The sequence below is a fragment of the Eleutherodactylus coqui genome, chromosome 3 (genome assembly GCF_035609145.1).
Source record: "Eleutherodactylus coqui strain aEleCoq1 chromosome 3, aEleCoq1.hap1, whole genome shotgun sequence".
Taxonomy (NCBI): Eukaryota; Metazoa; Chordata; class Amphibia; order Anura; family Eleutherodactylidae; genus Eleutherodactylus; species Eleutherodactylus coqui.
Genome location: NC_089839.1, coordinates 48,168,621 through 48,183,018, shown reverse-complemented (window position 1 = coordinate 48,183,018; position 14,398 = coordinate 48,168,621). Strand labels below are relative to the sequence as shown.

Here is a 14,398-nt window from a genome sequence, read left to right as displayed (position 1 = left end):
CTAGGGCCTCAGAGTGTTAAGGCAGCAGTCCTAAGCTCTCACTCACGACCTGTAGGTTGCGAGCTCAATCCCAACGTGGTTCAAGTAGCTGGCTCAAGGTTGACTTAGCCTTCCAACCAATGAGTACCCAGCTTGCTGGGGGGTAATAATAAATAGATTACCTGAAAGCGCTGCGGAATAAGTTGGCGCTATACAAATAACAAGTCCCTCCCTTATCCCCTAACTGTTGTTATCCCCTATCCACAGGACAGGGAGTAAGTATGTGAACAGTGGTGGCATCCGATTGTTGAGAATACAAGCACTTGGCTAAATCCAGCAGATGTACTGAAATGAATGGAGCAGTAATTTGCATGTATGACCACCGCTCTAATTATTCAGGAAACTTCGCGTCCCCCAATTCTTGTGGTAAGTGAGACCAGATAGTTGTCCTCTTCCCGGTCGATAGTGAATAATTTTCTTTGACGGGACAACCATTTTAATTCTCAAGGATCGGCAAATTCAGCCCCCAATTGATTATAATGCTATGGTATTATCTAGCCATATGCCACAACATTACATCATGGGATTGCCCCTTTAAAATACAGGCTATCTTTGGTCTAGACTAAAGGCCCATTTAGACACAGCGATTATTGCTCAAAAGATTTCTTTTGAGCGACAATCACTGTGCCCATTTACAGTACTTCACCTTACACTCCAAGCGGGGGATGAGGATGCAGAAGACAAGCGGGGCCAGTAGTCTTTTTCATCCAGCTGTTCCCCGCTGGGAGCGCCAGGCTGTTATACGGACAAGCGCTCCGAGCGGAGAATGCAGAAGACAAGCGGAGTATGGAGAACACAGCTGGACCGCTCTGTTCTTCATACCCCGCCTGTCTTCAGGGAGCGGAAGACAGCTGAAACAATAGTATCAGCTGTATCCCGCTGTGAATCCCTGATAAGGCTCATCCTTGTCTTTCAGCACGCTAAAAGACAACGATGAACGACAGGATAACAAAAACTGTACGATGTCAGTGCAGTTACACACAACGATTATCGCTCAAAAGACTGCTTTTGAGCAAATTTTGAGCGATAATCGTTGTGTCTAAATAGGCCTTAAGTTGACCAGCCTTGTGTACCCAGAAATAAACACAAACAGAAAACATTATTCCAATTTTCTTTTTCATGAGAAAGCCACAGGGTGGGGGAGGGGCGGGGTAGATGCAGACCCTCTTGCGTAGTCGTTTAAAGAGCTCAGCCACTTCAATCCCATAAAACAAACCATGTCCAGCTTGCTAAGTACCTGTATGTAGAATGGAATTCCAGCGCTGCGTCTGGTTGCACAGAGCCTAGAAGACGGATCGCTAGATTTAATTTCCTCCAAGACGTTGCATAACCATCGGCGTGGCAGGCAGCGCAGGCTCTCCAGCTTGCATCTGAAAGAATCAAACGAGCAGAGGAGGTCAAGGAGGGCAGCGGGGGATTTATTAAAACCATGCTACACCACTTCAAACACAGAACCAGAGCTGTTCTTCAAACAATCAAGCCATTCACGGCCAGACCTGCTTTTAGATATAGGGACATCCAGGAATACTGGATACCAAGAAAGGACTGGAAATTCCATAATGCAAAATGGCTTATTCTATAAGGCGGTCATTATTAGCATTCCGAGGACTGTACTTGTGTATGATACATAAGCCAGGAGCAGAGGAGATAAACGTGTGGTGATGGAGAGTACCATGTTCCCGGCCTCGTAGATCGCATACTGATGAGGAGAACACCTCTTATTTTATACACTCTGTGGATTTAAAATCCCTCTTTTCAGCATCCTCTTAGGGTTTGATCACACAGGCCGGTCTCATGCAGGCGTAAGCGCATTTGCGCAATGGGCGCTGCGCTTTTGCACTAGTGTGTGTATTTTACTGTATTTTTTGCACACACATGCCCTGCAAAATAAAATTAAAACCCCCCACACAAGCATGTGCCCATTGATTTTAATTAAGTTTAATTCGTGTAATACGCGCTATTTTTGTGCTGCTTTATTTTTGGCGCGACCGAAATGCGCGCACAAAAAAACCGCACGTGACTGGTAAAAGCAAATGCATATAAGCTTCCATTCATATTTTGTTTATGGCTCTGTTGCATGTTTCTCTCTGGATGGAACCCTAGACAGATCCATAGGCTTTACCGTGTGAAACAATGACCACTTGGGTCTCCATTTCGGTATTTTCTACCCATTTCTGTCTTTTTAGGAGGACCCACTAAAGACTACGGTCCCGTCCGGTGTTCTGTCTCAATGCTGGTTTTGACTACACTTCTCAAAAGAATTAAGGGAAGACTTAAACCCCCATCGGATCTCAATGAATAAAAGATTCAAGCTGAACACTTTACTGATATACATTATGTAATTGGTTGAGAACAAAGTAACGTATGGACAGACAACCGAAACCAAAGTCCTCGAATACTTGAAGGCTAGATTACAAATGACCAATAAAATCAAATTCTCTGGTGAAGGCCAATTGAGCTGCACAGTGCTGGGCTGTGAGTAGAGGTCCCACTATAGGTCATTGGGCCCTCATGCCACCTTCATAGAGTCTGTTTTTGTTAGTTTGGTCAGAAACATGGAGACGAATAACCCCATTGAAGATTATTTTATAGGGATCTGGCCATGTTCCTCCTTGCACATAGGAGCAGACACCAGTCCTAATACGGTGGTATTGCCCTTTTACTGTCCTGTCTAGCTCTCCTTCTGTAACAACCCATGTCCTGGTATCTGCTCCATGTTCTGTAACGACCCGTGTCCTGGTATCTGCTCCATGCTCTGCAACGGCCCGTGCCCTGGTATCTGCTCCATGCTCTGCCACGGCCCGTGCCCTGGTATCTGCTCCATGCTCTGCAACGACCCGTGCCCTGGTATCTGCTCCATGCTCTGCAACGACCTGTGCCCTGGTATCTGCTCCATGCTCTGCAACGACCCGTGCCCTGGTATCTGCTCCATGCTCTGCAACGACCCGTGCCCTGGTATCTGCTCCATGCTCTGCAACGACCCGTGCCCTGGTATCTGCTCCATGCTCTGCAACGACCCGTGCCCTGGTATCTGCTCCATGCTCTGCAACGACCCGTGCCCTGGTATCTGCTCCATGCTCTGCAACGACCCGTGCCCTGGTATCTGCTCCATGCTCTGCAACGACCCGTGCCCTGGTATCTGCTCCATGCTCTGCAACAACCCGTGCCCTGGTATCTGCTCCATGCTCTGCAACGACCCGTGCCCTGGTATCTGCTCCATGCTCTGCAACGACCCGTGCCCTGGTATCTGCTCCATGCTCTGCAACGACCCGTGCCCTGGTATCTGCTCCATGCTCTGCAACGACCCGTGCCCTGGTATCTGCTCCATGCTCTGCAACGACCCGTGCCCTGGTATCTGCTCCATGCTCTGCAACGACCCGTGCCCTGGTATCTGCTCCATGCTCTGCAACGACCCGTGCCCTGGTATCTGCTCCATGCTCTGCAACGACCCGTGCCCTGGTATCTGCTCCATGCTCTGCAACGACCCGTGCCCTGGTATCTGCTCCATGCTCTGCAACGACCCGTGTCCTGGTATCTGCTCCATGCTCTGTTATGACCCGTGTCCCGGTATCTGCTCCATGCTCTGTAACGACCCGTGTCCTGGTATCTGCTCCATGCTCTGTAACCACCTGTGTCCTGGTATTTGCTCCATGCTCTGTAACCACCTATGTTCTGTCATCTGCTCCATGCTCTGCAACGACCCGTGTCCTGGTACCTGCTCCATGCTCTGCAACGACCCGTGTCCTGGTACCTGCTCCATGCTTTGTATCGACCCGTGTCCTGGTATCTGCTTTACGCTCTATAACAACCCGTGTCCTGGTACCTGCTCCATGCTCTGCAATGACCCGTGTCCTGGTATCTGCTCTATGCTCTGCAATGACCTGTGTCCTGGTACCTGCTCCATGCTCTGCAACGACCCATGTCCTGGTACCTGTGCGATGCTCTGCAACGACTCGTGTCCTGGTATCTGCTTTACGCTCTGTAACTACCTGTGTCCTGGTATCTGCTTTATGCTCTGCAACGACCTGTGTCCTGGTATCTGCTCCATGCTTTGTAACAACCCGTGTCCTGGTATCTGCACCATCTTCTTCAGTCCTGGTATCTGCTCCATGCTCTGTAACGACCCGTGTCCTGGTATCTGCTCCATGCTCTGTAGCGACCCGTGTCCTGGTATCTGCTCCATGCTCTGTACCAACCCATGTCCTGGTATCTGCTCTATGCTCTGCAACGACCCATGTCCTGGTATCTGCTCCATGCTCTGTAACCACCCATGTCCTGGTATCTGCTCCATGCTCTGTAACGACCTGTGTCCTGGTATCTGCTCCACGCTCAGCAACGATCCGTGTCCCGGTATCTGCCTTACGCTCTGTAACGACCCGTCTCCTGGTATCTGCTCCATGCTCTGCAACGACCCGTGCCCTGGTATCTGCTCCATGCTCTGCAACGACCCGTGCCCTGGTATCTGCTCCATGCTCTGCAACGACCCGTGCCCTGGTATCTGCTCCATGCTCTGCAACGACCCGTGTCCTGGTATCTGCTCCATGCTCTGTAACGACCCGTGTCCTGGTATCTGCTCCATGCTCTGTAACGACCCGTGTCCTGGTATCTGCTCCATGCTCTGTAACGAACCGTGTCCTGGTATCTGCTCCATGCTCTGTAACGACCCGTGTCCTGGTATCTGCTCCATGCTCTGTTATGACCCGTGTCCCGGTATCTGCTCCATGCTCTGTAACGACCCGTGTCCTGGTATCTGCTCCATGCTCTGTAACCACCTGTGTCCTGGTATTTGCTCCATGCTCTGTAACCACCTATGTTCTGTCATCTGCTCCATGCTCTGCAACGACCCGTGTCCTGGTACCTGCTCCATGCTCTGCAACGACCCGTGTCCTGGTACCTGCTCCATGCTTTGTATCGACCCGTGTCCTGGTATCTGCTTTACGCTCTATAACAACCCGTGTCCTGGTACCTGCTCCATGCTCTGCAATGACCCGTGTCCTGGTATCTGCTCTATGCTCTGCAATGACCCGTGTCCTGGTACCTGCTCCATGCTCTGCAACGACCCATGTCCTGGTACCTGTGCGATGCTCTGCAACGACCCGTGTCCTGGTATCTGCTTTACGCTCTGTAACTACCTGTGTCCTGGTATCTGCTTTATGCTCTGCAACGACCTGTGTCCTGGTATCTGCTCCATGCTTTGTAACAACCCGTGTCCTGGTATCTGCACCATCTTCTTCAGTCCTGGTATCTGCTCCATGCTCTGTAACGACCCGTGTCCTGGTATCTGCTCCATGCTCTGTAGCGACCCGTGTCCTGGTATCTGCTCCATGCTCTGTACCAACCCATGTCCTGGTATCTGCTCTATGCTCTGCAACGACCCGTGTCCTGGTATCTGCTCCATGCTCTGTAACCACCCATGTCCTGGTATCTGCTCCATGCTCTGTAACGACCTGTGTCCTGGTATCTGCTCCACGCTCAGCAACGATCCGTGTCCCGGTATCTGCCTTACGCTCTGTAACGACCCGTCTCCTGGTATCTGCTCCATGCTCTGTAACGACCTGTGTCCTGGTATCTGCTCCATGCTCTGTAACGACCTGTGTCCTGGTATCTGCTCCATGCTCTGCAACCACCCGTGTCCTGGTATCTGCTCCATGCTCTGCAACCACCCGTGTCCTGGTATCTGCTCCATGCTCTGCAAAGACCTGTGTCCTGGTATCTGCACAAGTAAAACGCAAGAGGCCGCAATGTTTTTGCAAGAAAAAGCAGCTCTGATGCTTAAAAATCGCAGGAAAAAAGTTGCGATTTTCATGCGGCGATATCGCCCTCGTCAGTGTGAAGGAGCCGCTGCTATTACTCGAACGGCTACCACTTGAGTTTTCCAGTCAGTTGCCAGACTAAACCTGCAAGCGTCGGTGCAGCCCAGCACTTAGCACTATTACACCAATGGTAAAGGGATAGATTGCCATCCCTGAGGTTTAAGTGACTTGGGGTTATAATGTGAAGCTTAAGGACTCCATTTTTTTGAGCAGTATATAAGACAGTATATCATAATTGTATATTTAATGGTTTATAATATACATTATATAAAACTACACTGGATCCCGTTCCGCTATAATAAATGCCACAATGCAAAAATTCACCCCCAACTCATTTTCTTTTAGCTACAATGTATTTAAATTCAATTTCAAAGCTGCTAATTTAATTTCCTCCGGGTAATATTGACTTAGAATCAGTTTTCAATGTATACATAATTGAAAACAAGTTTCTTGCTCAACTGAAGGAAATCGGCGTGATCAGAGCCACTCGCAGACGCGGAGAGCTCCGACAGGGGGCTGTTTTGGGGGTCTGACATAATGACATTTGATCTTCATTGGACTTGCCTGTTCAGCCATTGAAAACATATCTACCATCTAATATCTTTAGTCACATCTTCCATTAGGCAGCTGGAGTTACAGGAATTTCACCCAAAGTCCACAACTCACGGTGACTGCTTTCCATACATACATATTTACAAGTGCTTTATTGCAGCGCCGTTCCTATAGCGGGGGTAACAGGATACGACATAACGGAGACCAGAGGACCTATGGGAGTTCCAGAGACGTGTGTTTATTCTGTGCAATTTAGGCCGCTCTCACATCTGCGTTGGAACCTTTGTCGCAAATCTGGCACAAAATGCCGGAAGGAAAACCGCGATGTGTAGCATTTCTTGTACGTTAAAATGTCAGACAGCTGAGCGGAAACCAAACTGACTCCATTGTAGTCAACGGGGTCCGTTCTGCGCGTTCGGTTCCGTCGTAAGACGGATATATTTTTGGCCACAGGGCTTCACCTTTCCTGCTCCCCGAACAGAGAAGAAAAACGGAACCTCCAACGTAGATGTGAAAGTAGGCCTGGTTGTGTATACCTCTACACACTGTACGCCGTATACCACTTCACACTCCACTCTCTGTATATGACGGTAAAGCCCCCCGTCCCAAACGTAAACTGTATCCTGTGTATGGGACACAGAATGATGTCTATGATGACAAGGTCTGCCCAGCACTGCGGAATACAGTAAGTACATATTGGGGACGATCTAGGCAAATTTCATTTATGGTCATCGGCGCTTATGGGAATTTGTTGTGCAATGATGTGGAGAGGGTATCGAGACTAGTGTGATCGAGGAAAAACATCAAGAGAAAGTGGATCCTGCGGACGTAAACATCTCGTTGTCGAAAGAGGTCAAAGGCGGATGTCAAGAATCGTTCTGAGGAACAGGCGGTGCACAGTCAGGCGAATTGTCTCTGAATAAGATGCTGGTGCTCCAACTAAAAGTGAACGCCATAGATGGGTTTCTACCGCGTTTCCCGCGTCGGAAATCCGCACGTGAATTCCGCAGCAGGTTCTATTGAGCCTAAAAGCTTTCTGCCTGCGAATGCTCACATGTGGAATTCTACCGCGGATTTCCGCAGCGGGAAATAAATTGCCGCATGTTCTATTTGCCGCGGATTTACACCGCAAGGGGTCTCCATTAATATAGCATTAATGGAGGCTGCGGAATTCTGCGATCACCAGCAGGGACTTTTTGTTTTTACTAGCGGTACTGCCGCAGCATAAATCCGCGGGCGTATCCCGCAACGCTCGTGGGCATGAGCCCTAATGCATTCAAAAACAAAAATTGCCATTTCTTAACACGGATGGGCTATAATAGAAGACAATCAGTTCCATCGCTATTTCTGTCTAAAATAAACAGAAAGGCGAAAGTCCCGAAGGCAAAGGAGCTTAACAATCGTATGACTGAGCAGTGGAAGATATTGCCTGTTCCCATTAAACCAGATATCTGTTGCACCATGCCGATGGCAGTTCAAAATTTGGTGCAAGCAGCATGAATCGAAGACCCCTTCCTGCTCACAGCACTTAATTTGCGGCAGCTGCATGAAGCTCCCTGTCTGCATGAACACTTCTCACACTTAGGGTGACTCCCCACTACAGTTTTTTTTCACTGCGAAATTCGTGGCGTTTTTTTTTTCTGCAGGGGTCTATGGGACTTGTAATGTTAATATCGCAATCGTGCAAAAATGCAATTTACCGCGAAATCGTGATTTTGCGCGATTGCGATTTTAACATTACAAGTCCCATAGACCCCTGCAGAAAAAAAAAACGCCACGAATTTCGCAGTGAAAAAAAACTGTAGTGGGGAGTCACCCTTAGCCTGGGTTCACACAGGGCAGAATCTCGCAGGAAATCTCGTGGTTTGGCCGCAGCGAAAAACCGTGAGATTTCTGCCAGGAAAGCGGAGCACTTAGCCACGGGTTTTGAAGCGGCTTGGCCGCATGCTTTTCTGTTGCGGCCGGCGCTTCTATAGAGAGGAGTGCGTCCACAACGGGGGGGGGGGGGGGGGGGAAATAGACATGCTGCGGGCGGGGAATCCGCGCCGCAGCGCCATCTCTGCCGCGACAGATTGGCCATTCTGTGTGGATGAGATTTTTGACAAATCTTGTCCACATGGCTGGCTTATTCCAGGATCAGCCGCAGCAAAATTCTGCACGGAATTTCCGTGGCAAATCCGCCCTGTCTGAACCCAGCCTTAGGGGAATCTATGCATTGCTGTAGTTCTTACTATATGGGGGTCTCTAATAAAGTGGCCATCCGGTGTGTATAGAACATCTGAAACATTTCTCCCGGTTCTGAATTCTGCTAAGAACGTAACCAAGAAACATTTACAAGAACTGCCAAGGAACAATTACTGACTAATCATTCGCAGAAGAACAATGTGAGAGAAGGCTGATACTGAGCCTTCATTAGTACGAGTTCGGCACGTCAGGCATTTCCTTCTTTTTTTTTCCACCAGTCCTTGATGGCACGGACGCTGAGGACTTATGACAACAAGTCCGTCTGGTACACGCCAAATGGAAACAGACAAAGGAGAAAGTTTGGAGTATGTCAAAGCGGGCAGATTCCTCCGGAGTTTGCTGCGGGCTGAAATGTTACTATGAACTTGTCTTTTGTAAAACCGCAATATAGAGAAAACAAAATCTGTGATTACATAAGAGGCCGATGAAAGAATCCCCCTTCTGTGTTAGATGAGACAGCAACTTTTCTGCAGAGCGCCCGTCGGTTTAACCGCTTCAGGTCCGGGAAGGGCACATGACCGATCCCAAGGAATGAATGGGAAGAGTCGATGCTACACAGTTAAACCGCAGAACCGAAGCCTGTGTACTTAAGACAGCTTTAGGCTTAAGCCCTTCCCTGCCAGTGCAAGCCGGTGCTTGAAGGTCTCAGTCCAACATAAATTGGTTTTCTTTTCCCTGTTCTTCCTTTTAATACTTGGAGACGTCTTCCCAGAACGTGCTTAGTATCTAAGCTTACACATTTCAGCCTAATGCAACCAGCTTGTGAATGGCTGGTGCGGACGGATGTATCGGGCGCAGCGTTTTGGGTTTAGAGGAGTATTATAAGGCTTTGCCAGACACACCTGAATATTATGAAAAGTGGTAATCCTGCAAACATTCGACTGGTCCGGGGATGATACAACATAATGAGATCATGTTAAGCCCTGTAAGCAGATTCCGGGGAATGAGCGGGCCAATTCCCAGTGTTCGGCTACCCAGGAAGACTACGGTTATGCAAAAGAGTCGAAAAGATGTCTACCCACAATAATCGACAAAAAGGATAAGATTGTAAGGGATGGGTGAGACAAAAGGAGTATTTAACGAGAAGCTGTCACCGCGTACATGGTGGGAAGTACAGGGCTCTCTAGACAATGCCTTACTTCAAGCATAATCAGATTAGTTGGGGATGAGATGTTTCTTGTCTAGAAGGAGTCAATACCAAAAGAAAAAATGTCAGCACTTGTCTTGAGATACTCTTTAGCCAAGTACAACTTAAGCAAGGTTCCTTATTTGGTCGGCAGGTATCTGACCAAACTGTCATAAACAGGCTCCATGAGGGCCCGATGTACTGGAGTGGCACCCAGATGAGAGCAAGTTCACACTGACCACATGTGACGGATGTGAAAGAGTCTGGAGACAATCAAGAATGTTCCTTTTGAGCAGTGTAGTGAAGAGCCAGCTTGCCAGTTCTCTGCCATCTTTGCAGTGACACCCGGCCGGCCCTACCTTGGCTTACACTGAGATAATTCATCGGTTTAACCCATTTAGGGCCAAGCACAGTAAATTTATGGCGCTTGGTCCTGGGCTTTAAACCCAGCCAATAGTAAAAAATATGGTGGGGGTTTAAAGCCTCTGCTTCTGCAAAGACACAGAAGCATGTCGGGTGGTCAGTTGTTAGTGACAGCTTAGAAGCCGTGGGAGAAGGCAGGAACGATTTTTAACCCTTTCTGCCTTCTCCAGTACACAGCACTCAATGAGCGCAATGTACTAAAAAGTGGAAGTATAACTACCACTATGCGAGCCGGCTATGGGATCCTCTGTCACAGCAGAGCTACAGGGTCCTAATGGACCCTGATCAGCGCTGCCAGTGACTGATGTCAATACACAAGGAAGTTTTCCCTGTAACTGAGGCTCCTATGGATGCCACAGCTACAGTGGAAAAGTGTCAAATAAAAAAAACATGTGAATGTCCCCCACGTCATTGGGGACATAGATAGTAAAAAAAATAATTACATGCATAAGTAAAACAAAATTACAAAATAAAATAAAAATATATACACAAAAAATAAAATAACCCAAAGTCGACGCCAAGCAAAACTGTTGCCATATGCGCCCTGTAATCCAAAACCATACATATTATATATCAAAACGTCCGAAACAAAATGAGGAACTCATTCCTGTACTTTATTTTAGTGTAAATATACTACTTTAAATCCTTTTTTATAGCTTTTTACCCCCAATAAAACTAAAAAAACGGTGGGAAAAGTCAATAAAAAAGATATTAAAAAAAATACCCTGTGTGTCATGGGAAAAAAAAACACAGAAAAGATAATTTTGGTAGCTGAAGGGAAAAAAAATGGGGCATTAAAACCACCACATGGGTAAAATCCCTAAAAAGTATCTTTTCCTTGAGATACAAAACAGCCTGATCCTTAAGGAGTTAAAAGAGTTGAAGCAAGATTACAGGTTATCCCCATATCCACGATAACCTGCTGTTCAGTGGGGGTCTCACTGCTGAGACCCCGCTGATCTACGATCCTACTCACTGCCAAGTTACTTCACGCCCCCATCCCCCCTTCCCCGCAGCGAGAAGGAGACCGAATGAAGTGCTGCTCGTGCTAGCGCTCCATTCACTTTTAATGGGACTGCGGAGATACCCAAACAGCAAGCTCTCGCTCGAGCATTTCCGTCAGCTCCGTTGAAACGACTGAAGCACTGACCGCACATGTCACTATGGTGAGATAGGCAGCGCGGTACACAGGACCCCCATTCTTGAGATCAGTAGGAAGTCTCAGTGGTGAGACCCCCTACCGATCACCAATCCTGCGGATAGGGGATAATTTATAATCTGGGTACAACCCCTTTACTTTGGTAAGCCCCTTTAACAATGTTAGCTACAACTTTTTTCCTTAACAGTAAAAGTTTTCTGACCTTCTTAGCCGGCTGCCAAGACGCATGCTGAACCTATAGATTTATAAGTAAGCCTGTGTAAGTGCTGAGCCTTTCTTCACTACCAAAATAAAGTGCAATCCAACATATACACATATATAAAAGAACGTGAAATGTAACCAGGCTGGTGTGACAAGTGAAGAGAAGCTGTTTAATCATAGGCTGCTCTCCGCGTCCTCTGGCACACCGTCCCAGTACAGCAAATAGTACAACTGGAAAAACCGAGCTGCAGCCCTGTGTTTCCAGGATTCTCTGTAAGCCCGACTCTTACTCCTTTGGTTACGGCTTCCTTTAATCACAGTTTTTAAACCGTACAAAGGAAACATATGAAAAAGTATATGTCTCCCAGAAGATCGCAAAACAAGAAGCTTTTTCATTCCTTATGGCCGGACTTCTTTTAGAATCTGATCTCTTGCCATAATGTATTTTTCTCTGAACTCATAGAAGAAGAAAAAAAACACTAAACTCAATAGCGCAGGCCTGTTAGAGGATGGCAAAGTGCCACGGCGAGAAGAAAAAAGGAAGAAAAGAAATGCATTAAAACTACAGCATGGGAACGCCAAGAAAGAAGGATTTTCAAGAGAAGTTGTTTTACATTCCATTTTCTAATGTTCTAAACATGAGGCGGCTTGGAAGCTTTCCCGCTGTATGCAGCAGCGCTCTGCAGTATATACGGCCGTCTCTGAAGTCTAAACTGTAACTAAACTAGACAACCCCACGGCACAGAACAAAACCGGATTTAGGTAGAAGGATAGGAGATATTACAGCTCTGCACAGACCGCCATAGACTCGGAGGAAGTGATAGTCTGCAGCAAAAAGGACTAAGGCAAAGCTAAAAAGCCCCGACGGTCAACCGTTTGTTCTTACGCACATGTGGGCTACGATGCCACCGATTATTTGGGCACAATCATATAGTGAAAACTAACTGGTAATACACACTGCTTTATATACCGGCGCACTGTGCCTGATTTTGCATAGAGGTAATGTACAGACCGTAAGGCCTAATGCAATGTGCACAGACCCTCAGGCCGGTGGTACACATGTGCACAGACCCTCAGGCCGGTGGTACGCATGTGCACAGACCCTCAGGCCGGTGGTACGCATGTGCACAGACCCTCAGGCCGGTGGTACACATGTGCACAGACCCTCAGGCCGGTAGTACACGAGCACAGACCCTCAGGCCGGTGGTACACATGAGCACAGACCCTCAGGCCGGTGGTACACATGAGCACAGACCCTCAGGCCGGTGGTACACATGAGCACAGACCCTCAGGCCGGTGGTACACATGAGCACAGACCCTCAGGCCGGTGGTACACATGAGCACAGACCCTCAGGCCGGTGGTACACATGAGCACAGACCCTCAGGCCGGTGGTACACATGAGCACAGACCCTCAGGCCGGTGGTACACATGAGCACAGACCCTCAGGCCGGTGGTACACATGAGCACAGACCCTCAGGCCGGTGGTACACATGAGCACAGACCCTCAGGCCGGTGGTACACATGAGCACAGACCCTCAGGCCGGTGGTACACATGAGCACAGACCCTCAGGCCGGTGGTACACATGAGCACAGACCCTCAGGCCGGTGGTACACATGTGCACAGACCCTCAGGCCGGTGGTACACATGTGCACAGACCCTCAGGCCGGTGGTACACATGTGCACAGACCCTCAGGCCGGTGGTACACATGTGCACAGACCCTCAGGCCAGTGGTACACATGTGCACAGACCCTCAGGCCGGTGGTACACATGTGCACAGACCCTCAGGCCGGTGGTACACATGTGCACAGACCCTCAGGCCGGTGGTACACATGAGCACAGACCCTCAGGCCGGTGGTACACATGAGCACAGACCCTCAGGCCAGTGGTACACATGAGCACAGACCCTCATGCCGGTGGTACACATGTGCACAGACCCTCAGGCCGGTGGTACACATGAGCACAGACCCTCAGGCCGGTGGTACACAGGCAAATTGACATTGCAGAATCGCCGGCCTCTGCACAGAGGATCTGCAGCAAAAGGCATGCATTGAAGGAATTGCGATTTCCGCGAGGGGAGGAAAAATCGCAGCATGATCTATTTTTGAGCAAATTCCACGCGGATGGCTTCCATTGAAGTCAATGGAAGCCGTCCGACCCATGGCCCAACCGCAATTGACATTGCGTATAAATCGTGGGAAAAACAAAAGATTAAAAAATTAATCTGTACTTCACATGACTGACCGCAAGCGTCCGTAGTAATTCGCAACACAGAAGATGACAGGTACACAGGGTCGCCGGCCGGGGACAGAGCCGAATTCCGTTGCGGGCTCCCGCATGCGGAACCTGACCCGTCCATGTCCTGCCGACCTTATGCGCTGGCTCGCATGGCCCCCCTACAGGCAGGGTTGTGGAGTCAGAATCAAGAGCCGGTAGAAATGTACCAATAACGGCCTAGAAAATATCATATATATCATGTATGAAAAATAAAATAAATCATATAATTACCATATATACTTGAGTATAAGCCTAGTTTTTCTGCACATTTCCCCAGTTTTTTGTGGTAAAACTTATTGACTCGGCTTATACTCGGGTTGGCTAATACTCGAGTATATACGGTAATTTAATGCGGAATTTGTTGCATATCTCCTTTTCCCATTTCATAGGAATTTAGGAAAGCTTTGAAATGTCCTGTAAATATATGTACTTTTCATCTAAGCCCCTATTTATGAAAAACATTGATAACTGGGATGTGGAATGTAGGATGTAGCTTATTTTATCAGAATGGTGATGAAAAGCCCAATGTTAACATTTTAATACAGTAAATTAATCACTTAAAAA

The 14,398-nt window shown here is 48.2% G+C and overlaps 1 protein-coding gene across 2 annotated transcripts in view; it reads right to left on the bottom strand.

Annotated features, from left to right (window-relative positions):
* Positions 1–14,398, bottom strand: part of THADA (THADA armadillo repeat containing) — a 551,380-nt gene that overhangs the window by 375,726 nt on the left and 161,256 nt on the right. For both annotated transcript variants that reach the window (XM_066595569.1, XM_066595570.1), the window contains exon 23: positions 1,277–1,409. In XM_066595569.1, the coding sequence (XP_066451666.1) occupies positions 1,277–1,409 (133 nt within the window). The remainder of the gene's footprint in view (positions 1–1,276; positions 1,410–14,398) is intronic.